We start from the raw sequence: 26015 nt of genomic DNA on the forward strand, positions 1-26015 counted from the left end.
ATAGATGCTTGGATAGAAAACCAGCCATTCTGTTCTAGATATCTACAAACAGGTCTATTTTTTCTAGAAAAAGAGGTGCCAGAACTCACCACAAACACCTCCCTTGTTCTCTTACAATGGCAATGGCGTCCACCTGAGAGGTGCCGGAACTGAGTTCTGGCTTTAAAAAGCCCTATCACCATAATCTTCTAAAATAATATTTGCAAAGAACAAAGACTCCATGAATCATTGTGGGCTGCACTTTCCCCCTCTTTATAGTCCGCTTTTAAACAGACAACCAACAAACAAGCCATCAAACAAACACAAAACTATTGTGCACATGATGTGGTCAGATTAGGTGTATCAAACACATTTGCAGCAAAGAAAGAAAATCTTACATTTAAATGCCATATGGCCATTAGCAATAACCACACTTTAATATTCATATATATGCCTCTTGAGACTTGAGATGTGGAAACGTCGGAGGGTAAAGCAATCATTTTTCTGTTGACAGAAGAGATGGGCTAGAGAGACGTTAATGTATACTTTGCATATGGTATATATCTTTTCTCAACTGCATCCCATTTCATGAACAGATTCTCTATTGACATTGCACAGTCCCATTTATTCACAGTGATTTGGCAGGGCATCCAGGTCTCTGAAATGTGCTAGTTTAGTAGATGAGAAAATAAGACATTGCCGATTTGGAAGGATGAAGGGAGGGCTAGGTGGGAATTATCCCTTTTTAAAATCTCAGCTTTTGAAAGGTGTAAACATGAATGCTGATGAAAAGTTATATGCAGGGGGGATACACAGGGAGACGATTAGAAGTGGTAGAGAAGAGAAATTCTGCCGTTGTACTACAAGGCTTTAGGGACCAAACATGCCAGACAAGACAAACTAGATCTTACACACAATTTGCTTATATCCTGACTTGATATGGCCTCCTGACATTATGGCGTGGTCTGTGCCAAGTAAGGTCAAGCTATGGCTGATGAGCAGCATGTTATTCCCAAACACACTACAGTTTGTGAAGTGGACACCAGAGGGCAGCACATTCAGTTCCCTTGCATAGGGCACAGGGGGCCAAGGGGGTGCCTTCCTGCTTCCTTCCCAAAGCCTGGTAAGTGCTGGGCTTTGGGGAGGAGTGTGAGGGAGGTGTGAAATGACCCCAAGGCACCCCATGAGGAGGACTATCTACTCTTTAGATCTAAATCTAGATTGGGAGCTCTACAGTGATGTGAGGTTTAAGTGGATGAGAGACAGAAGTTCAACTCTTTCCCTAGAGGTTAGCATGAAAACAGACCCCCTTTTTCCTGCAGGATGACCACTTAGTAGAACAACTCTAAGCCTTGAAGAAAACTGGTCGTTCCAGGCATACAATGACAAATGTAAATGCACACCCAGAATTTATGCAGTGCTTTAAATCCCACTGTGTGGACAACACAACTTTAGACATTGCATACGTAAAAATAAGATAATATCCCCAGGAATCTATAACAAGAACAAAGGCTATTCTTTTATGCTGGGAAAAGGGGAAATTGTCCCAAATGGGCTGTTGGTTTATTTATACTTAATTTATATGCTTCTAGACCATTGTTTACCACAAAGATACCAGGGCAGTATAGAAAGGTTAATAGAAATAAAGCAAACCTATTCAGTAGAATACCATTAAGGAGAAAACAATGTAATCGTAAATAAAAACACTGAAGGCGGCTAAAGGTATACATTTAAATGTCTGGCACATTTTGAGCCCTCAAAGGCTTTCCTTCCAGCTCCTAAAAGCTGCCGGAAGAAAAGCTGGTTTGCTTCCTCCAGTGTCCAGAAAGCTCTTCTTGAGTAGCCATAGCAACCCAAAGTTACCCATCTCGTTCTCTCAGAGTTGTCTGATAGATCAGATGCTAGACTTCACATTTTAAATGCAACCACCAACCCATGGTCATGTCTACAAGGTAGCTGAATGGCAATGTTGGGTTTTTAATAAACAACAGCAATAAAAGCACTTCAACCTCTGTTTGGCTCAAATCCCAGCTTCCTATTAATTTACTCATGAACTAAAAAGGTTCAGATGTGTTGTGTTATTGTGCACAGCAACGGCCTAAGCACGAGAAGTCTCCTTACTTTGAATTTTATAGCTGGCATTTATAGCACTTAACATTGATTTACAAAGATTCCTTCCAATAGGAACATATTTCAGGCTTTGCACTGAGGCAAAGGCTAAGAAAGGTGCCTAACATAGTTTTTGGCTAGCTTAGTTTTAATAGTGACAATCTAATCCTATACGTGTCAGTTCACTGTCTTTGGACTTACTTCCTAGTAAATGTGTATAGACTTGCAGTCTGAAGCAGCAGAGGTCTGCCACTGCAAAATCACACAGAGAAGTTAAAACATATATATATATTAATGCAGCATTAGCACAAAGGGAAGCTTTGACAAATAATGTAGAGGTCTATTATTAACAGCCACTCACATTACCCTTCTGTGGCATTTAACTATTAACAGAAATAGCTGAGTTCTAAATTGCACAGGGAGCCTTCATGAGTGGAGGACATTCCCTCCTTTAGAAGACAGTTCCATGGAGGCTCATAAGGATGGGAAACGTGGCTTGCTGGAAAGAATGGGGCTTGCCAGTGCCTCATCATTTGGTTATCACCATGTGACATAAATGAGCATCTGAATAGGGCTCATGATTGTCAGCAACATAGGTAAGACCCATGACATTTCTCCCATATCTCATATTTAGATAATTTTGGTGCACTGATTGGATGCTAATGTGAAGATAAATGATGCATTCTTGCTTCTAGAAAGTTTAATTTGTGAAATAATTCTATATCAATGACATATTATGAGATATTTATGTTTATATAGCCTCATACAGTACATTTTACTATTTACATATCCAGATGATTGCATATCAACAAGGACTGTGAATACCTTCCTGTATTTGTGTGTGTGTACATATATGTGCGTACATACATGGCGTGCTCTGGTCCATGGGGTCATGAAGAGTCGGACATGACTAAACGACTAAACAACAACAACAACAACACATATGTGTGTGTGTGTGTGTGTGTACACACAGAGAGAGAGATATAATAACACCATTGCTTCCAGTGATTCAAACATTCAATGGAAGCATGCATTTTAATAGAGAAAAGGTTAATAGCTGTGTAGGGGGTTGCAAGAAATTACACATTGAAAGCCAGCATGTTGCCTCCTTTGTATCCAGCACCTTGAACACCTCAAAAAGCTTTGTGCAAGTCTCCCACTCCAGATTCCCCACCACATGCTGATTTGGGGACAATGTTCAACATTTTGAAAATCCCAGAGTAAAGAAAGCATGCAGAACACAAAGTATGCAATTGGTTTCCTCTTGGATGTTGTTTCCATTCAGATGAACCTGTCCTTTGACCCCCGCTTTTTTGAGCCAAGCTTATTGGTCCATCCAGCTTATTACTCTGACCTGCTCAGCTCTTTGCGGTGTCTCTGAAGTTCTTGGCTCTACCACCTCATACCCTTATTAAATGGAGAGATGCAAAGGATCAAACTCTAAGACCTTCTGCGCTCCCTACTGCCCTTTGCCCATGCCTTCTCTCTTAAAGATTAGCATTTAATAAGACTGGTGTAGCAGAGTGAAGAAAATGATGGTTTCTGGGATACTCGGAACTCCTTTTTAAAACATATGCAGCCAAGAAATTATTTGTGTTGAAGGCCACAAGAGACTATAGTGATAGAATCAAAAAAAGGCAGGGAGAGTGTGTTGCCTTCATACAGCTGCCTATCTCAAAGGTCGGGAATGCGAGGGCGGGGGGAGAATCTATTTAACGTGTGAGAGAAATGTGAGTGAATTTGTGGGATGCTGTGAAGAGATGCACTATGACACCTCTGCCATCTCGGAGCACCACAAGGACAAATGTTTGCGAGGGGAGGCAAGTTACTCATAATTCGAGCAGACATTTGCACCTTGTGATCACAGTTCCACCAGCTTCTCTGATGCAGTTTCAGGTTTCTCCATCACCATTTGAGGGACTGCCCTCAGGCTAAGCATGCTAATAATAAACTACAGATACACATACATACAAACCAGGCAAAGTTAAGAGTCCTTGGCACTGCCTCTTGACCCGGCAGATATCAACAAGCTAGATTGCTCACATCACGTTTCTACAAAATTCAGTTTTTCATAGAATTAATACAACAACACAATTGTGCATTGGCATTCAGCCCAGATAAAGATGTGGTATATTGTAATGCACTCACTGTGAGCCTGCCCTTAAAAACTATGTGCAGGCTGCATCCAGTATAGAGCCAATATCTACCCAGTGCCAATGGGAAAATATTATACTGTTGCTGTGAAATTCCAGCGGGACCCAGAACAAATAAACGTTTTCTTTCTTATTTAAATGCATATCCTCCAGCAATATATGATAATGCACTCACCATGTGCCTGCCCTTAAAAATTGTTTGAAGGCTACAATATAGTACAGAGCCAGTATCTACCCCATGCCAATGGGAATATATTAATCTGTTGCTCTGAAATTCCAGCTGGACTCGTAGCAAATGAATGTTTTCTTTATTATTTAAATGCATATCCTACAGCTTCAGTATTCAAATGTTCTCTGAGAGGCAGTAACATAATCAAAACGGTACAAGCAATTAAAAGCCAACAAAAATGGCAGAATAAATGGGGAATACATGAAGTTCTGGAGGTGGAATGAGTGGGGACAGTGACACAGAAGGCAGCGACTGCAGTTCCACCTCCACACATCTGAAATGGTGCTTTCTTATACCAGTGCTCCTGGGGAAATGATTTTTAGTAATTTCAGTGGGTGAGATCCAACTTTAGTCATACTCAGAGAATACCCATTGAAATCCACAGACCTCAGTTACCCATTGATTTCAGTGGGTACGCTCGGAGTATGACTAATGTTGGATGTCACCCAGTTTCTTGGTTGGCAACTGTGAAAATAGGCTGCTGGTTTAGATGGGTCTTTGGTCTCACCCAGAGGTAGTGGGACCCACCTTAACATTTTATGAAAACCAACAGAATTTCTAATGAGGACATAACCACTTCTCTTTAAAGAATTAGAACGCATTTCTAAAACAGAGGAGGGCAGATATATGCTTAGGAGCAACAACCATCACAGTTGGTGGCAGTGCTCCAAACTCAGCCCCCAGCTTTGCTCACCCAAAATTCATCCTGGCAATCATGCTACATTGATGCTTTAGCTCTAGCACTAGGCCTGGTGCTTATAAGGGGGGCGGGAAGGATAGGAGAATTTACTATTTATTCAAGGAAAGTGCTCATTACAAGTTAAAAAAAGGGCTCTGGACCCTCTTTGCACATTTCAGAGTACAGTGGTACCTCAGGTTAAGTACTTAATTCGTTCCAGAGGTCCGTACTTAACCTGAAACTGTTCTTAACCTGAAGCACCACTTTAGCTAATGGGGCCTCCTGCTGCTGCCGCGCCGCCGGAGCCCGATTTCTGTTCTCAACCTGAAGCAAAGTTCTTAACCTGAAGCACTATTTCTGGGTTAGTGGAGTATGTAACCTGAAGCGTATGTAACCTGAAGTGTATGTAACCTGAGGTACCACTGTAAAACAATTCATGAAGATTTGAGGCTGGTGACAAAGTTATAGAAGGTGTAGTTTTTCGTTTGGTTTTTTGATTGTGAGGAAATCATCAACTCTCTTGCATTTATTTGAAGCCCCACCTAGAAATGTGGCAGCCCCTCTAGTGACAAGAGAGCTGACTACTGACTGCAGTCCTGGCATAATAACGTTTCCAAATCTGATCAGAATGATGGGTTTTCTAGGAAATGATAAAGTAAATAGAAAGGCACTGTGGAATAAAAAAAACCTGCTGCCATCGTGAAAGAAAGGGAAGATATAAAGAAAAGTGGTGCCAGATACAGGAGGTCTGTAACTAAGTGATAGAGCACCGCATCTGGAGGCCAGGCTGGAAAAGACTCCTATTATGAAGCTAGCTTTAAAAGAATGTCATGCATGTATTGCTATGTTGTACAGAATATGCAGTTTAGAATAGTAAAAGAAAAGAACATAACATTATTTCTGCAATCAATTAGTGTCATGCTTTCCCCTCTTAAGATTGTCGGCTAAGTATGGTGTGTCTGCTACACTTGGAGCTTTTTTGTATTTGGACAAAATCCTCATGCCTCAACTATTGTTAAAGAGGTGGTAAAACTGTCAGTCTGGAAGGAGAGCATTTTGACAGGATAAATAACAACCTTCTCACATATATTTGCCACTGCTTATAAGTAGACCTGCAATGTTCTCTAACTATCTGGTGAAGGGGCAGACTCCCTGCTAATAATATAACAGAAACATAGGAAGGTGTCTTATACTGAGTTGGACAGTATGCTCCATCCAGCTCAATATTGTCTGCACTGGCTGGCAGCAGCTCACCAAGCTTTTGGATGAGAGTCTGACTATAGCGTGAAGTCTCTTGTTTTCCTCTTCTCCTCTCCTGTGCTCCTCCTAAATCCAAACCTCTGAAGCAAGGGCAGGGGGGACGTCCCATTGCACCAGAAGAAATCTTTGCACTGATGGGACATGGCAGCTGAATACTGTCTTGTATGCAAAGCAAATGCTCTAACACTGCACTACAACACTTGATAGCTATTTATTAATATTATTTTCTAGAGAAATGTTTTAAATAAAGAGTATTGTCATGAGTGTTGACCATAATACTAGCATCTTCTGACTTTCAAGCATTCTGGCAGGCTACTTACTGGACGAGTTTGGATAAAGCTTTGTATTAGCCTCACACCTTTACTTCTTAACACCTGGGTACACCCCTTAGCTACCTGCTGGATTTGTGGAGTCAATGTGCTGCTATCGTTGGTACCAGCCTAGGCAAGTTAGCTTTTGTTCTTTCCCCTTTTGTCTTCTAATTCCCAAAGTAGTTCTTAACTGTGTTCTAAAGGTTGTGCTGCTGTTTTTAATTACCATATTTTTCGCTCTATAAGACGCACCAGACCGCAAGACGCACTTAGTTTTTGGAGGAGGAAAACAAGAAAAAAAATATTCTGAATCCCAGAAGCCAGAACAGCTGTTCTGGCTTCTGGGATAGCTGCACAGCCTGCATTCGCTCCATAAGATGCACACACATTTCCCCTTACTTTTTAGGAGGGAAAAAGTGAGTTATAGAGCAAAAAATATGGTATTTTTAAAATAAACATACCCCACCTATTTCTTGCATGTTTACGGGGTAAGGTCTGCAGTACTGAATTCAGTTACTTGTCCTTTTGGTCAGATTGCTAGAGAGTAATTGAAAGCACCATTACTGCCTCCTAACTTAGGCTGCTGAGATGAAGAAAGCTTGGGAGGAAAATTAGGAGTGGAATTTTGTGAAAATAAATTCTGAAGCTGAGCAGGTGTTTAGAGGCATCTTGCCCCTAAATTCTAATAATATGTCCCTGACCCCTCACCCCTTCTCCCTTCTTGCTGGCCAGTATTTTGTGGTTGTGCGTACTTAATCTCAGGGTTCTAGTGAAAAACAAAAACCCTAAAGTAGCTTCTATAGATTTAAGTCTCCCCCCTTGATTTCAAATAATGTAACACAGTACTTTTTTGTGGGGTGACGCAGGGGTACACATACCCCAAAACATTTTGTGAATCTAAGTTTGGCCTCATTGAGGGGAAGTATTTCAATATGAGTAGGAAAATGAGAGTGCCCATAAATATTTTTTAAGGGAAAAAAAGCACTGATGTAACAATAATTCATTGCTCTTTATGAAATACAGGCATCTTGGAAGTAAACCAGAATTGTGAGGTGAGATAGAGGGGCTGGCAAATATCCACACATAAGTGGGTGTAACACACATACATTAGCCAAAAACTATGATTCTATCCTATACAGCAGCTAAGGTGGCCCTCCAGATATTGTTGGACTACAGCCCCTAGCATCCCATTAGGCAAGTGCACTGGGGTTGATGAGAGTTTGAGTCCAACAACATCTGGAAGGCCATGGGTTACTTACTCCTGTTATACTACAAACATGTAACTATTATATGCTTCATACCACCGTTTAATTTATAAGTTACAGGCTTCTGTAGTACTCCATTTTAAATTACTTTTTAGTTAGGTCTGAAATGCAAAGAAGAAAAGGTTTATTGGAGCCATTCAGAAATAAAAAGGATGCTTGCTCTTTTTTAAAAAATTGCTTTCTTCAAGGAAAAGCAATGTTTAAATTGTGTTATCTCTTATCCTAGTTACCGCTTTAAATAAAACACAGTCAGTATTCAGTGACTAATAGACATCTAATTAAATAGTACAATGTCCAAGTAACCTGTTCCATTAAACAAATAAGAATTACTCCCACAGCATCTTTTTGTTTCCCACCCCCACAGGATTACTATTACTGACATTTAATGTGAACTGCAAACTAGTTACGGGAGTATAACATGTTACCTCCTCAACAATTAATTTAATTTAACTAATTGAGATATTGCAAGGAAGATTACTGCAGTGGTTTATGTTGAGATAGATTATTAAGAAAGCTGGAGAGTTCTCCATATTGCTCTGTTGAGTTATCTAATCCACAAGCAGTCCTTTCTGCAAATAATCTAATGGGCTTCAACCATTTGAAAAGACAGAACTCTGAGTTCTTTGCTGCTGCAATCTGTTTCAGAGGCTGGGATTAACAATTAGCTGAGAACAGCGTAGGAGGCGTGCTGAATGCTAATGACTGATACAGTGTTGAAGAAGGTAGAGTGATTGAAACGATGTGAGTGTTATAGAAGCAACTATAATTAATGTGCTTAGTGGCATCATAGTCTGCTGTATAAGGTATGTGGACCAGAAGACATAAAATAGCTTCAATTGGTGGATTTTTATTTTTTGTTTAGTTGTGCCAACAATATTTCTTTAACAGGACCACTGACAGTGGGTTACACATGTACCAGACCCCGTCAGCTTTCTTTTTTTAAAAAAAAAAGTACAGGAAACTTGCTTCTTACACTTATTTAACTTATGCAATCACAGCTTTGCGGAGGTGGGTAGGTGGGGGGGATAAAAAAATAAATGGAGAGCAAAGGAAACCCACTCTCTGTTTATTTATTCCCCCCAACTACCTGCACAAAGTTATGATTGTGGGCTTACCTGTCTTAGGGAAGGAAGGTGGGGTGAGGGCTCTGGCAGCATCCCAGAGCCCTCACACTGCCTTCCCCCAAAACAGGAGTGCTTATTGGGTTTGAGGAAGGCAGCAGAAGGGCTCTGGGATTCAGCCAGAGCCCTTGCATCACCATCTCAAAGTTGGGCAAGCAGACTTCCATCCAGCTTTACATTTTATGTGTAAAAAACCGAACCCTAGTATAAGATGCGAGTTGCCTGTGTGCCAATTGACATCTATAAAGAAAGTTGGAAAGCAAAATGTGGAGGTAACTGTCTAAGGCTTCAGCAGGCAGCAATGTTGTAAAGGATTCTAAATCATTGTTGATAAGCTCTCAGAGGAAGGAATGCTGATTACCCACTCTCAGGAGGGAGGTCTCCCAGAGCAGCAGAAAAAAATTAAGAGAAGCTGGTTGTTTTTGCTGAATAGAGGAAAGTCTACCTACTGCATATACTGAGATATGTTTGCTTAAGCACATTCCTTTGAATGCACATTATTTCATTCAAGTGTGCTTTATTTACAGTATAAAGCACAAATCTGTGCCATTCCACATGCGCAGTGGGCGATTGTTTCCTCTCTCTTTAAAAAAGTCATATATTATCTGCACATCTATGGCAGGGAATGAGCTTCTATGCAAAGAGCTCAAGTATGATTTTCAGGCAAGATTGATTTCATACCTCTTATTTAGAAATTTGTGTCTTCACTTGCACACCCTTTGCCCAAAAAACTAAACATGCAAAAATGTTTCAGGGTTTTTAATTAGTTAAATACTATTGAGGAAGTATTTAATGAGGAAGTACTAACTGAGGGGAGGGCATAGCAACAACAGAGTGTGACTACATCCTACTGAGCACAACCCATAAGCATGGATGAGAAACACTGTTGTAGAGTTCAACTGAAAGTGCCCCAACATCCACAAAAGGACACATGGATCTATATGATCCATGTGTGCATTAAGACAGTGACATTTTTACATATTGTTATCCAACAGAGCAGTTCAATATGTATAACAGGAAAGGGACTGGGGGTGTCACCTATGGTTTTATTTCCTATATGCATATTCATGTAATGTGAGAATCAGCACTCAGATGCAATTTCTTACCACTCCCAACAGCATACATCATATCTAAGAAAATTAATGTGATTATCTTGAGACTCAACAGGAAGAAAAAGGAGCAGTCTTGACCTACTTAACAATTCCTCAAGAGTAACACCTGCTAATTAAAGTACTTTGGGAGCTTATAACTGGTTTGCTGGAAGACTGGTTTGCTGCAATGCGCTCTATGTGGGGCTTCCCTTGCGCTTGATCCGGAAGCTGCAGTTAGTGCAGAATGCTGCAGAGACCTGCATGGTCGCCAATTTGCTACCAGGCCAAGTTCAAGGTGTTACTGTTAATACATAAAGCCCTTAACAACTTGGGAGCACTTTACCAGGAAGATCACCAGACCACGCAACCACTTTGTTCTACAGAACCAGCAATTACAAGTGCCACGTAGTATTCGTTCCACGTGTGCAGGCAGACCCTTTCACTACACTTTTTTCAGTACCTGCTAAAAACAATTTTGTTTAGACAAGCCTACCCAGATATTTAGAATATTGACATGTGGTTTAATCTGTTTTTAATTTATCAATGATCTTAATATTTTGAATGTTTTCAATAGTTGCTTTAGCTGCTTTTTACTGATAATTTTATTCTTTTGGACTCTTTATAAACTGCTTTAAGGGTTGGGTGTTTTTTTAACAATCAAACAGTGAATAAATTTTGTTAAGTAAATAAAATAAACTAGCACTCATAATCATCCAGTATCTTTAATGGAGTGCCTTAGTTGGCAACAGGTGTTTAGCTGTGCTGGTATCTTCAAGCTTCTTAGACCCAGAACCCAAACATGCAATTGGGAACCCATTTCTTAATCTTTTAACATGTTGGAAATGCTTCTGTTGTGACCCACCTTGGTTCAGGACACAACCCATTAGTGGGTCCCTACCAGTAAACTATGTGCCTCAAAAAAAGAAGAGCCACCATATTTTCTTCTATGATACTCCATTAAATATATGCAACTGTCCCTTTTGAAAAAATTGGGAACACTGTCTTGGAAAGTGTCATGGTGATGGCTCAGGAGTATAGTATGTCGAGGAGTTGTTTTTTAGCAGGTTTGTTTTGTATTTGCCCCAATAGCTTTTTTATATTTGCTGTGAGGGAGATACCCAGTCAAGTTAAGTTGTTAATAAGAAGACATGAAGCCAGAATGTGCAAAGGAAACTGAGGAGCTAGGAATAAGAAAGATAGGAAACTGCCTTATTCCAAGTCAGATGGGCTGTTTATCTCAGCATTATCTGCTCTTGTCTTGCAGGAGCTGTCCATGGTCTCAGTCAGTGGAGGTCTCTTACAGTCTCTGCTCCTTGGTGCCAGGGACTGAATCTGTAGCCTTCTGTGTGTGAAATGTAATCTGCGTCATTGACCTATGCTCTCTCTCCCATTTGAATTATGTTGGTATTTTTTTGGCTGGGGGTCCATGAGTATATTTGCAGCCAGAAGTTATCTTTGAAGAAATGCAGCAGTATGTTAGTTAGTTCTTGTTATGTCATGTTAGCTCTTGAAGAATATACAGGACAGCTGCTTGAAGAGGCATGAAATTGATCCCTGCCAGTATGGTTTTGATCGAGGGGTGGGATAATTTTCAGGCCAGAAATCTTACGATGATTCAGATCATTGTAAGACTGGAAACTATTACTTACTTTTCCTCTTCTCTATTCCCATACCACAAGCTCTGTTAGCTGATGGTGCTTAATATGCATGGCAACTTGTTTCATGGTGTGTTTTTAGACACCTTCTTCAGGTTTCCTCTTCAGAATTCCTAAAATAGACCAGAGTTATTACATCTTTACTTCTTACCTTTCTTTCAATTGGGGTGGAAGAATGTAATTCCCCATAGCTATCCTTTGGCCAGCTCTAGAAGATGTGTAAATACACATATAAACAAAAAAGGAGGTCCAATTGGAATTAGTAAACTAAATTAATCACCTAGCTAGTGACAAAAACCCAAGCAGAATGAGCAAGGCATCAAAGTAGGCTTTGTATAAAACCAAACCCCTTTGTTTGATAGTATTCTTCACACAGGTGAATGTAAGTCTGGATGTTAGATCAAGGAGAACTAATTCAGTCCCCCCCCCCCAAGTTTCCCAGACACGTCCACCGCTAATGTTAAAGCCAAGGGCTTGGTCAGAGGAGGAAAGGCTCTCAGCGCTAGCACCTAAGAATTTGATTTAGAATAATTGGAATGTACCATAAACATGAGTGACGTTAAATGAGCTTGACAGTATATAAGCCTGAGGTTTACCACTCAAGATATGCTGCTGTTCCCCACCATGCACTTTCCCCCCAGAAAATTTGTAGCTATCAGCCTTCAAGCACTCCCATGGTCTCTTTCAAGTACTCTCCTGAGGAGATGATTGACAAGAGACCACGTCCTGCATAGCAGCAATGGGAAATATTGAAATTATATTCAAAGAAAGCTAGGCCTGTCTGACATTTTGAAACCTTGGTAAAAATGCTGGTTTTCAGCCATTCTGCATTCTTACACACAGCCAAAAATATATGACCAAACTATCACAGTGTGAGTGTTCACTCACTCCCAAGCAGACTTGGTTGTCTGAATAACAAGTGATTTTTTTTTACCAGATTTCAGGGGCAGGGATGGCATATTCGAATTACAGTTTGGATGGATAAAAGCTGATGGGTGTAGCACAAGTCATGCAATCAGTTATACGTTATATCTGGAAACTGATTGTGTGATTTTAGCCTACATGGCCCAGTTGGTGTCATTTGAATTGCTCCATGGCTCTGAATTAGATTAATATATAGCTCTTAGTAAAACTAGATCATTGGCGTACAAATGTGCAATGGAAGTAACAAATTAATGGAGAATGTCAGCCAATGGCTACCAGTCATGATGGCTATATAACATCCAGTATCTGAGAGAGGGAGTTTTCCTTGCATAATGGAATGCTTTCCCCTATGTCTCCTCTGCATATCCTCTCTGTGGGTGAATGTTTTTAATGTATTGCTCTTTCCTCTTTGTTTTAAATGTATCTACAGTATATGGGGTTTATTGTCTATTTGCTTGGTTGTTAAGTCGCTTTGAGTTGCCTCGGGCAATATAGAGCAAGAGACAAATTTAATAAATAAATGAATCTGCTCTAGGGATTCCTCAGTTTGGAAAGCATGAGGCACATATAGGGACAGGAGAAGAGGAAAGTCCAGTTGTACGAGCAGAAATCCTTGTGAGGATGGGGCTGAATACTGTCCAGAGGCAGTATTCAGTATGAACCCTCTTTGTGGGCTTCCTATAGACTGACTGGCTTCTGTGAGAACAAATGCCTTCAGCCTGATCTACCAGGGCTTCTTTTATGCTATGTTCTTTAAATATATTGTGTTGTTGTGTGGTAAGGATATATATATATATATATATATATATATATATATATATATATATATACGAAAGCATATATATATATATATATATATATATATATATATGCTTTCGTAGATTTTCACGGGTACAGGAATGCAGGTTTTTGTGTCCTCGGGTGTCTTCCCGTGTAAAAGTTGGGGTGTCTAGGCGACGTTTCGACGAGGTCTCACTCGTCATCTTCAGGCTGGTGCTTTCGGCTTCTTGTTACTGGAACAGAGCAGGATCTCAGTGTTTGAGTTCCTATAAATACTGTTGAGGGGGTGTGGTGTATAGCCTCCAATGTTCTGGGCAGAGAGGAAGTTCCCAGGCTAGTTCCAAATTGCTCTTTAACATGGAACATCACCACAAGAGAATAATCATGGAAGCCATCGAGATAGAGAAACACCCTCACAACATGAACAAGCGTGACGACACATCCCGCTTGCCAGACATCTGGAAATTAGCCCTCCCCACAAAAACTGACACCAGATCCAGAGGCACACAGAACGCCATCACCAATCAACCACACCAGACCCAAACCCAGACCCTCTCCACAGATAAATTACAGACACCATCCAGTAGCCAAACCATGGTGGCACCTCCGGATGCTGCACCCCCCTGCAATCCCTACACAGATCTGGCTGACACAGGCCACAAAACCACAGCTCGCCCCTATACACGAAGCCAAGCCAGAGCACAACTAAGTGCAGTACAGCCATCTTCTCAGAAAAACTCTTCACAAAGTTCAAGAGGTCAAGACACAAAGACTTTAGCAACTAATCCACACCTAATGACCCACCTAAGTGGTACTCAGGATATCACTCAAGAAATCACTCAAGATATCCCTCAAGTAATTAAGGAACAAAAGAAGAAAAGGCACACTAGCCTGGGAACTTCCTCTCTGCCCAGAACATTGGAGGCTATACACCACACCCCCTCAACAGTATTTATAGGAACTCAAACACTGAGATCCTGCTCTGTTCCAGTAACAAGAAGCCGAAAGCACCAGCCTGAAGATGACGAGTGAGACCTCGTCGAAACGTCGCCTAGACACCCCAACTTTTACACGGGAAGACACCCGAGGACACCAAAACCTGCATATATATATATATATATATATATATATATATATATATATATATATATATGATTGATTAATAAAAACCCAGTTTAATGTCTGAGGTAAAATTAATGGTAATAACTCTTCTTTCAGCTTTTCAATGCTTCCTTTATGTTTCCATAAAAATATTAGAATTCTGAATGAGACCAAAGGCTATCTAGCCCAGTATTCTTCAATGAGTTGATAATTCAGTATTTCTTGGCCTGGAAAAGTGAAGTCTGTTTCATTTACTCACATGTCCTTAAAGATAAATCAGCTTCAAACACACAGACTACTAAGGAAGCCACTGCAAAGTGATAGGATAAACTAACATTTTAGAGCTTTATTGGATGGCCGAATGTTGATTTTATCATGAACATTTTAAAGCAAAATTCAGGTTTTGAAATATGAGACTTTAATGTGAATAGACAGGATTCCCGTCCTAACTTAGATGTTTTGATAACTACTAATTCTCCATGAAAGAAAAAAGTGCTCGCATAAATCTGCACAGTTTGTTGCTATGATAATCTAACACCTCTTCTCAGTGAACTGTAAGTTTCCACTGGCTCTCAGAAGCATGTTGCTTTCATAAATGTTTATTATGTTGACTTCTTAGAACCATTTTTACCCAGTCCCTATGTGTTATATGTCACAGGATGATAGAGTCAGACAACTCATAACACCACCCTTTTCCCCCTTTGCTTGAGTGACTGTGTTGGATGCAACTGAAACCTTATTTCTACTGAGTGGAATTCAGCACACACTATGACAAATATTCCACATGTGCAGGAATTCAGTCTTTCCAGATAGAAATCTCTCTCCTCTCTCTTCCCTGCACAAAGTTTGGGGGTTATCCTGACCCCCTACCAACCCACGAACCAATTTTTTTTGGGGGGGTTAGTCTGCTTGCATAGGGCTTACACTGATGTGGTTCATTAGTCCTGCCCCCTGCTTTTTAAATCTAAGTTCCTCTGTTAAGTATTTGAGAAACCATCACTCCAGGCCTTTTAATCTCACATGAGAGCACAGACCTGCTGTTTCCAAAATAAATCATATAGAATGGACAGAAGTTATCTTCTATTAGTCAATGGGCCAGCAAGATATCAACAAATGCACACATGATCTCTGATGAGTTCAGATCCAGGAGCAGACTTCCATCAATTTGTTCCTCCATGCTGTTTTTTGTTTAACATGTTTTGTTGGTTTCACACTTAAAACAGAATTACATAATAACAACAAATAAGACTCACTACCACCCTTCCCTCCCAGAGTGAGGTTTTGCCTCTATGTAAGATATAGCTTCTATCCAGTTCTAAGTAACAAATTGAAAGCGTCATTCCACAGTGCTCCATGTGTTTTTGGTGAAGGAAACCATGTGCAATGGATTGCACATACTGCATATTGCATGGCGGGGGGGCGGGGGGCGTGTCTATCAAATTGCCGGTTGTCCTCAAGTTGGAAGGTGACTGTCTGTAGTGGGAAGCCTCCCTGCATATTTCTAAACCAAGATAATTCCTGAATAGGCTAAACTTTCTTGATTACTTCAGACCTTGAGGCTTTCATTCAGTGAGATGTGCAGTAGTTTTGAATCATACATATACTTGCAAAGATAAAATGAAAATGAGCCTAATCTTTTTGCTGCCTCTCTGACTGACTTCTACCCCCCTCCCCCCTTCTCAGTCTGTTCACAGTTTTCCAAGGGTGTCTACGCTATCTTTGGCTTTTATGAGAGGAGGACTGTCAACATGCTCACATCCTTCTGTGGGGCACTCCACGTCTGCTTTGTAACACCCAGCTTCCCTGTCGACACATCCAATCAATTTGTTCTTCAGCTGCGCCCAGAACTACAGGATGCCCTCATCAGTGTTATAGAATATTACAAGTGCCAGAAATTTATGTATATTTATGACGCTGACCGGGGTGAGTCTGACTGAAGAGTGACACACAGCAGGATTAGGGAGGGAGGGGGAGTAGGGAGGAAGACTCGTTGTTAGTCATAGAATGTACCAAGGCCATTGGGTCTAATTTCATTTCCCCCATAATTATACTTGTTTGTGTAATTATTTTAGTCATTTCTTCCTTTTTTAACCAATTTTCACTTCACAAAGCGTTATACATAAAATTATTAAAACAGTGAGCACCGGAGACAATTATACAATAAAATAGAAAATACAAATGGGGCAAATAATAATAATAATAATAATAATAATAATAATAATAATAATAATAATAATAATAATAATAATAATTTATTATTTATACCCCGCCCATCTGGCTGGGCCTCCCCAGCCACTCTGGGCGGCTTCCATAAAAACCCAAAATACAGTAAAATCACACGTTAAAAACTTCCCTGAACAGGGCTGCCTTAAGATGTCTTCTGAATGTCAGGTAGTTGTTTATCGCTTTGACATCTGCTGGAAGGGTGGGCGCCACTACCGAGAAGGCCCTCTGCCTGGTTCCCTGTAGCTTTGCTTCTCGCAATGAGGGAACCGCCAGAAGGCCCTCGGCGCTGGACCTCAGCGTCCGGGCAGAATGATGGGGGTGGAGACGCTCCTTCAGGTATACTGGACCGAGGCCGTTTAGGGCTTTAAAGGTCAGCACCAACACTTTGAATTGTGCTCGGAAACATACTGGGAGCCAATGTAGGTCTTTCAAGACCGGTGTTATATGGTCTCGGCGGCCGCTCCCAGTCACCAGTTTCCGAGTCACCTTCAAAGGTAGCCCCACGTAGAGTGCATTGCAGTAGTCCAAGCGGGAGATAACCAGAGCATGCACCACTCTGGCGAGACAGTCCGCAGGCAGATAGGGTCTCAGCCTACGTACCAGATGGAGCTGGTAAACAGCTGCCCTGGACACAGATTTAACCTGTGCCTCCAAGGACAGCTGTGAGTCCAAAATGACTCCCAGGCTGCGCACCTGGTCCTTCAGGGGCACAGTTACCCCATTCAGGACCAGGGAATCCTCCACACCTGCCCGCCTCCTGTCCCCCAGAAACAGTACTTCTGTCTTGTCAGGATTCAACCTCAATCTGTTAGCCGCCATCCATCCTCCAACCGCCTCCAGACACTCACACAGGACCTTCACTGCCCTCACTGGTTCTGATTTAAAAGAGAGGTAGAGCTGGGTATCATCTGCATACTGATGAACACCCAGCCCAAACCTCCTGATGATCTCTCCCAGTGGCTGCATGTAGATGTTGAAAAGCATGGGGGAGAGGACAGAACCCTGAGGCACCCCACAAGTGAGAGCCCAGGGGTCTGAACACTCATCCCCCACCACCATTTTCTGAACACGGCCCAGGAGGAAGGAGCGGAACCACTGTAGGACAGTGCCCCCAGCTCCCAGCCCCTCAAGACGGTTCAGAAGGATGTTATGGTCGATGGTATCAAACGCCGCTGAGAGATCCAGCAGAACTAGGAAACAGCTCTCACCTTTGTCCCTAGCCCGCCGGAGATCATCAACCAGTGCGACCAAGGCAGTTTCAGTCCCATGATGAGGCCTGAATCCCGACTGGAAGGGATCCAAATGGTCCGCTTCTTCCAGGCGTGCCTGGAGTTGTTCAGCAACCGCTCGCTCTATCACCTTGCCCAAGAATGGAAGATTTGAGACTGGGCGATAGTTGGCCATTGTGGCTGCATCTAAAGATGGTTTTTTAAGAAGCAGTTTAATAACCGCCTCTTTCAGTGGGTCTGGGAAGGCTCCCTCACGGAGGGAAGCATTCACCACCCCACGAAGCCCATCGCCCAGTCCTTCCCGGCTAGCTTTTATAAGCCAGGATGGGCAAGGATCCAGGAGACAGGTGGTTGGTTTCACTTGTCCAAGCAGCCTGTCCACATCCTCGGAGGTAACAGATTGGAATTGATCCCACTCAACTTGACTAGACAGAGCTCTAGCACTCTCCCGCCCCGGCCCTGCTCCCACGGTGGAGTCTACTTCTTCCCGAATCTGAGCGATTTTATCTGCAAAAAACTTTGCAAAATCATTGCAGGAGAATATGTGGCCCGTAATAATAATAATAATAATACCTTTTTAAAAGCCCATTTCAGCATCTTCTCCCATCCCGTCAGGGCAAGAACCACTGGTGGCAGTTGGGTGGGGAGGCCCATCTCTGGGAGCAGAATACTGGCAGCTCACTAAGCATCTTTACTAGCCTGAGTTAGGCAAGCCACCATGAAATGGCTTCAGCATCAGTCCTCTCCAAACCTGCAGTATGGGAACAACAATACTAGCCTATCCTACATGTTTGCTGAAAAGTATGTGACATGAGTCATTGCTTTCCCTTCAGTATATAATGGGGCTTTTTTTAAAGGCCTGTAATTCCCTCAGAAGGAAAACTTGAGGGGTTCTCACAACAGGAAGGCCACACATCAGATAATAATAATAATAATAATAATAATAATAATAATAATAATAATAATAATAATATAATAATACCCCGCCCATCTGGCTGGGTTTCCCCAGCCACTCTGGGTGGCTCCCAACCAAATATACTATGCTTACAGAAACCCTCACAATTTTGTTCCTATATTAATGGACTTAACTTGACTCACTTTATCAGTTAAGTAAAATTCTCTGCATTCTTTAGTGTTGGTTTGTGGGTCTGGTATGCTAAAGAATCCATCTCTCTTTAGAATTTAAGGTCAGTTCCTTTCAGTCATGTATTGAGCCTTGCCCATGGCCACAACCCTGCAGTGGGAAAGAACGGAACCTGTACACTCCTCAGCTGACGTCTTCTCACATAAATGTTTGAAACTTCAATCACGCTGTATATATAAATGTTACATATTAAATTGCCCTGAAGCTTATAGATATACAGTCATACCTTGGTTCTCAAATGTAATTTGTTCCAGAAGTCAGTTCAACTTCCAAAAATGTTTGAAAACCAAGGCGCAGCTTCCGATTGGCTTCAGCAGCTTCCTACACTCAGTCGGAAGCCACTTAAGCCGTGTCGGATGTTCGGCTTCCAAAAAATATTTGCAAACTCATTTCTGGGTTTGTGGCTGTTGGGAGCCAAAACGTACAAGTGCCAAGGCACCCCAGAATCAAGGTACGACTGTAGTGGTAGGCTATACTTCCAAATAAATCATTTACAATGGTCACAATATTACTGCAAGTTGTACAAGGAAAGCCATTTAGAAGAACTAACCTTGGGATTCATAGATTTTATATACTGTGCATGGTGGTTTTGATATAAGTCACCTTGGAAATGTTCTGCCTTAAGAGGTGGCGTATGGTTTTTTTTGGGGGGAAATGATTTATTTCTTCTTCCCCTCATCTCATCCCATCTTAGGTTTGTCAGTACTTCAGAAAGTGTTGGATACAGCTGCAGAAAAAAACTGGCAGGTGACAGCTGTCAATATAATGACAACAACAGAAGAAGAGTACAAGTCACTCTTCCAGAACCTGGAGAAGAAGAAGGAGCGGGTGGTGGTGGTGGACTGTGAATCAGAGCGGCTCAACGCTATCTTGGGCAAGGTGAGTGCCAATATTATGTGCTGCTGAGACAGGGAAAACAACAAGGAGTCTTATGGCACCCAAAAAGCTACCATATTTATTACAGGGAAGTGGGTTTTAATCCACAAACATTTATGTCAGAATAAACATGTTACCCTATTAAGACACTTTATAGGTTTTTCCCCCCTGCTGCATACTAGCAGGGTCTGAATGTTTTCCTGAGTCAATAAAATCTATTTGAAGGAATTTAATAAGTAGATATTTGTATGGGATTTTCTTTGTTGATTTGCTAATACTTTTATTCTAAGCCATTGGGGGGGGGGGGCTCTTTAGGACTGCAACATATGGCATGATATTGTCTCTCCATAAGATGGCTTTTTTTTTAAAAAAAAAAGGATATCTCAATAATTAAGTTCTATTTAATCCAATACATTTTGCAACCTTAAATTCTGCTAGAGTCCACTAAATTTCCAGAAGTCACTTTTATGTTGTGTGAAAGATTACATAAAAAGGGAGAAATTAACAGGTAAGGAAACAGGAAGATGGAATAATGTGCCATCTGATTAATAATAATAATAATAATAACCCCACACTTCCTGGTCTCCCATCTAGTTCTCAGTCATACCATAATATTATTCTGGACCCCTGAAGCTATCACCTTATTTCTTCTAAATTGCCTTCAACGTTCCCAAGATTATTTATTTCTTCATTCATTATTTCAATTTATATTCCTCCCTTCCTGCCAAAGGAGGCCAGAGAGGCAAACACATTATTTATTTTAAAAAACAGTTAAAAATATTATCTCAACCAGAGATCTCAGGGCTATCAGGATGGATGTCTTTTAACCATCAAATGTGTGGGTAAACAGGAATGTTTGTAAGTTCCTCATGCAAATCCACAATGAAGGAGACAGACACACCTCACCAGTGATGCCATGAATATGAAAATGATTTTTCACTTCTGATATGAAAAGCTCTTCTTCACTGTTGTGGTTCAGTGCTCTGAACAGGCAACAGGTTTGAAACTATCATCATCTGTTCTATGTAAGAAATAAACAACCAAATGTGTAAATGAGTCACAATTAAGTCAATTTTGCATGTGACACAACAGATATGAATTGTAAAAACACCACAGTTGTATTCACACAAAGTGGCCCCAGTAGGCCATACCAGTATATGGGAAGGCAGAAATAGCTGCAGAGATAAATGGATACCTTTTGCAAATCCATATACAGGTAGCTTGTTTGCACTGGTGCATGAAAAATTGCCTATGACAAAACAGCTGCTGTGCTGTAATTCTGGGATTAGAGTGTTTATCAGATTAATCTCACTGTTCCCCTGGGCTCATCCCATCTGTTTATTTGTAGTCACCTGTTGCCTTATGCCTGGAACCTGAACTGTGATTTATGCTGCTGAGGAGCTATGCTTTCATTCCAGAGATATTCAGCAATGATGCCAGAAATTTAATAAATCGTAGTAAATACAGATCCACAATTCTTCAGTATACACTTTACAACTGAAACATAATAACAGAAGGGAAGTCAGTATGATTTGACTCAGGTTTCCTTCTCCAGGTGAAAAAAACTTTTATCTTTGGACTACAAAATAAACACAGAATGGTGAAATTCACAACATGTTCCAGGCTTGTAGGTTTAACTTTCCTCCATCTGCATCTGGTTCTTACATTTTAAGACACAGTGGTAGATATAAGTCCTTTAAAAATTCATTTTTCATCGCATTTCGTTTGATTTGCATTTGGTGGATTGCCAGAGATGATTGACAACATGTGTAACTTGTTTCCTATCTCTGTCAATAAATAAAGACACACACAAGCCAGCCCTTTAGGTAACAGGCCAGAATCCAAGCTTCCTCACGCAGAAGGAAAAAGGAAATAGCATCAGGAGGGACAAGATGTTATTTGACCATAAAGGCTAACAGAAACATATAGCTTCAGCCCAAACATATATTAATTGTTTAGATATATGTTAGTGTCTTTTAAGAGATCTATGGAAGAAAAAGGTTCTCATGGGTTTTTTTTTATCGCAGTGCCACAATCTTGAGAGGGAACTAGGCAGTTGAATTTACACCCAGCATATAAATATTAAAGAGGGGGGATAGTAATTGTATACACACTGAAGCAAGTGGGCCTGTATGCAGGAGCTCTATTCACATTCTTTTATATAAAATATACCTTATGAGATAGCAGTTTTCTGGGTTTATTTTTGTACATAGATCTGCAAACAGTGAGAAACAGACTACGTAATTTTAAAACAACTGCCTCGCTTCCCATATTCATTTTGTTCTAGTTATTTCCAATCTGCACTGATGGCTTGTAAGGCAGTCCTTTTCTTTTCCTGCCAGGCAATTGTACCCTAAAATATCATGAAGCTTGAGCCACTTCCTGGGTTCAGGAGAAATCCATGCAACTGAAATGAGCCTTTTGTGAAAGATCATGCTGATCTGCAGAAGTCCCAGACTCATTTGCTGCAGTCATTATTTAATTATCCCACCCAGGAGATCTGCCTGGTGTGAAAGGTGGTAGAGCCTTACTTATTTGTATCCAGAAGTGCTAACAAATGTCTGCTCTGATAACACTAATTGAGGTGCTGGGTTATTAGCATAGGACTCAGACAGCTTTTAATGTATACTCAAGGGCATTTCTGCAAAAGGCTAAGGCAGGTGAGCCAGTTAACATATGAACAAGTGTCCAATAACCACTAATCCATTTGGTGATAATTGTAATGCCAGGGATCTTTATGACATTGTTGAGTATTCCTACAGATCCCACCTGGGCATTGATGTTTAATTGAAAACCCATCCGCACTTTTTCATTCTGCGGTCACGTGCTCTATTAAAAAGAAATCGAAAGGTCCCAGAATTTAATTTGTATTGTACCTATTCTTGTCTGTAGCTAAAAAAGCCCATAAGGATGCAGGAGTGGGTGGGAAGAAATGGACAGAAATAGCTCAGGGTTGCTGTCCTGCTGCTCTCCTCTCCATTTCCCAATAGGTAGCATTGCCAGTGTTTTGGTTCATGCAAATTCGATAAGAGCTCAGCCCAAGCATATACTGAGCTGGTAGGGGATAGAGAGAAAGTGGATGGGAAAAACAACGTCAATAAAAGCAGATGAGGAAGAGTGCAACTAACTTTGCCCTTTAGAAAGAGTCTCTTCAGTTCCGCAAAGGCAATGGAAAGATATCTATTACTGGCAAAGGAACCCGACAGTATTATGAGCCATTCAGCATTTATAGTGACAAAGAACAGTAAAACTGTCTGCATTCAGCCCTGCAAAGGTTATGGTGCTGGGGAGAGAAATTCAAAGACAACACTACACATTTTTTAGAGAGGAATGCCATATATAAACTTATAATGTTGCACAGGCTAGATCTGTGTGCCCTTGGGCCCACCTTTGCTCTCCAGACATAGTGCAGATTGTCCACGGTTAAATGCTGCTGTGCCCGTTTAACCGGAATATAACCTTTAAGGTGAGGAGGAACCTGAGAATGTTTATAAACCCTGTAACCCTGGAACAAGGCATAATGGTGAGGGTTTCCATCCCATTTAAGGTAAAGGGACCCCTGACCATTAGGTCCAGTCGTGGCCGACTCTGGGCTTGCGGCACTCATCTCGCTTTATTGGCTGAGGGAGCTGGTGTACAGCTTCCGGGTCATGTGGCCAGCATGACTAAGCTGCTTCTGGCAAAGCGGCGCACAGAAACGCCGTTTACCTTCCCGCCGGAGCGGTACCTATTTATCTACTTGCACTTTGACGTGCTTTCAAACTGCTAGGTTGGCAGGAGCTGGGACCGAGCAGCGGAAGCTCACCCTGTCACAGGGATTCGAACTGCCGACCTTCTGATCAGCAAGTCCTAGGCTCTGTGGTTTAACCCACAGCGCCACCCACGTCCCCTTCCATCCCATTTACAGACCTGCAATAGGCTCTTTCAGACTGTAGGTGCTGACCAGAAAGGAAATGCCTTGAGCATTAATTGCACCCAGGGATACTCAATTCAGTACCTTTCTGCCTTTTAGTGCCTATGGGTGAAGACCTCTGCCCTTAGGCCGTTCAGCCAGTCCTTTAGTTCTGCTGGGGAAGTCACTGATGGAGGCTCAGAAAAAATAAAGTATATCCCAGAACTATCATAGAAGTCACCCCCAAAAATATTGAATAGTGTGGCGGCTGAGAGTGGCACTTTCTCAGGAGTAATCTGTTGTGGGGGTGAGAGCATACATGCTGGACCAGAGCCAGTGGGTGAGGTCAAAGCCCAAAATGGGCAGGGTCACTCCTTTAATCTATTTCTGCTACCTTCTTTCTTTCTCTCTGGCACCCTGTTTCCTCTTGCCCCTCACAGAAATGAGGGCTGAAAGTTTCCCACCTCCTATTTAAACCATGACACACTGCTACAGAAGTCAGACTTGTTAACCATGATGGAAAAATGAAACCTCCCTTTGAATATCTGAAAAATAATATGGGGTGGCCACGCCCTGTTTGTCAGGTTGATACACTTAGCTGGTTGCTGTTGAAACCTCAAGGCAGTTCTCATATTGTCCTTCTGCTCTCACAAAGACATAGCTTGTGCTTCTTTTTTTCACCTGCTTCTGCTGTCATACGAGAAGTAAGCATTCCACCTCTTCCCCCATCTGTGAGATGGTCTGTGAGCCCCCGATAACCCCAGGAGTTCATGGAGGCCAGTCCAGGTGAAGTCTGCAAGTCCCATTTGAGACATTACAGCAAAAGCTGAGAAAGCAAAAGGCAAACTCCCTCAGCCTTTTGTGTGCTCTACCATTGTCTAATACACAAGCCAGCCCTGGAAGATATGACAGCAAACTGCTCCTGTCAGTAGCGGTGATCATCATCGCCCTTTGCTTGTGAGATAGAGAGCAGCATAATTTTCTAAAACATTTGCGATGCATGAGGATAATGTATTATGCGTTTGCACCCTACTTTGGGGATATAGTAACTGTACTCATTTTGCAACTTCTTCCTTGCTTATTCCGATCACGTAGCAACTGTAACCCCATGTGTCATTACAGACAGTTTCTTCTAGCTTGAATATGGGAATGGGTTTGTGTTTTTTTAAGTAGCTTCTCAGTAGTCATGATGCAAATATTCTCATTTATAGTACAACTGAACTAAAATAATGGCAGAAGCAGGACAGACATTGTGAAAGTCTCCTTGTTTTACCAGTAAATTATACTGCTAAATAAAATGTTTTGTGTTTCACCACCACAGATCATCAAGCTTGGAAAAAATGGGATAGGCTACCACTATATTCTTGCAACTCTGGTAAGCTGGATGTTGTTTGCTTTCTATTGCCTACATGTCTTTTCTGAGCATTTTTTAAAAATTAGTTATAAATTCAGCACTTAGGGAAACTTAGAGTGGAATTTAGGGTGGCTTTAAACACCCAACAGTGCAACATAGTGGACTGTTATCCTTCATCCAATTATACACAATGGTACATATAGATGTGCTCATCTGCATGTGTGGTGTTCCAACATGACTCTTGAAAATAAGTGCTTTTGTTTTGGAGTGCTGTGTTAGCACAAGATGTTGCATACACCACAAGAGCTACGTGGTATAACAAACCCTATCTGTACGTTCCTTACATTTAAAGCACATGATCTTTCCAAATTATTCTGGGAACTGTAGTTTAATGGTGCTTGGGATTGTAGCTCTGTGACAGGCAGACTATGGTTCCCGTGAACCTTTAAATGTGTTTTAAATGTAGGTTGTGTATGCAGCCTGGAACTTGCTGAACCAGCCAACACTCGGTAGAAGGTAGTGCGATAATTCAGGTGTAGGGTGAAAAACAAGACTGCAGACGAAGTTAAACCAAAACAAATCAGATTTAACCAAAGGAAGACATTTAAACAGTTATTTTATTAAAGGCAGGAAGAAA

The 26015-nt window shown here is 41.4% G+C and overlaps 1 protein-coding gene and 1 long non-coding RNA gene across 8 annotated transcripts in view; one reads left to right on the top strand and one right to left on the bottom strand.

Moving 5' to 3' along the window:
- Positions 1-19019, bottom strand: part of LOC309364252 — a 34312-nt gene extending 15293 nt beyond the window's left edge. Inside the window, exons 1-2 of the long non-coding RNA XR_014165783.1 lie at positions 18686-19019; positions 11847-11965 (exon numbers count right to left, since the gene is read on the bottom strand). This is a non-coding gene — a long non-coding RNA (uncharacterized lncRNA). The remainder of the gene's footprint in view (positions 1-11846; positions 11966-18685) is intronic.
- Positions 1-26015, top strand: part of GRIA1 (glutamate ionotropic receptor AMPA type subunit 1) — a 205297-nt gene that overhangs the window by 93739 nt on the left and 85543 nt on the right. For all 7 annotated transcript variants that reach the window (XR_014165767.1, XM_081901018.1, XM_081901017.1 and 4 more), the window contains exons 3-5: positions 16341-16580; positions 19951-20135; positions 25346-25399. Coding sequence is in view for 6 of the 7 variants with exons in the window: in XM_081901018.1 (XP_081757144.1) it covers positions 16341-16580; positions 19951-20135; positions 25346-25399 (479 nt within the window). In the remaining variant the exon portion in view is untranslated. The remainder of the gene's footprint in view (positions 1-16340; positions 16581-19950; positions 20136-25345; positions 25400-26015) is intronic.

Source organism: Podarcis melisellensis, assembly GCF_964234715.1.
Source record: "Podarcis melisellensis genome assembly, chromosome: 2".
Classification (NCBI taxonomy): domain Eukaryota; kingdom Metazoa; phylum Chordata; class Lepidosauria; order Squamata; family Lacertidae; genus Podarcis; species Podarcis melisellensis.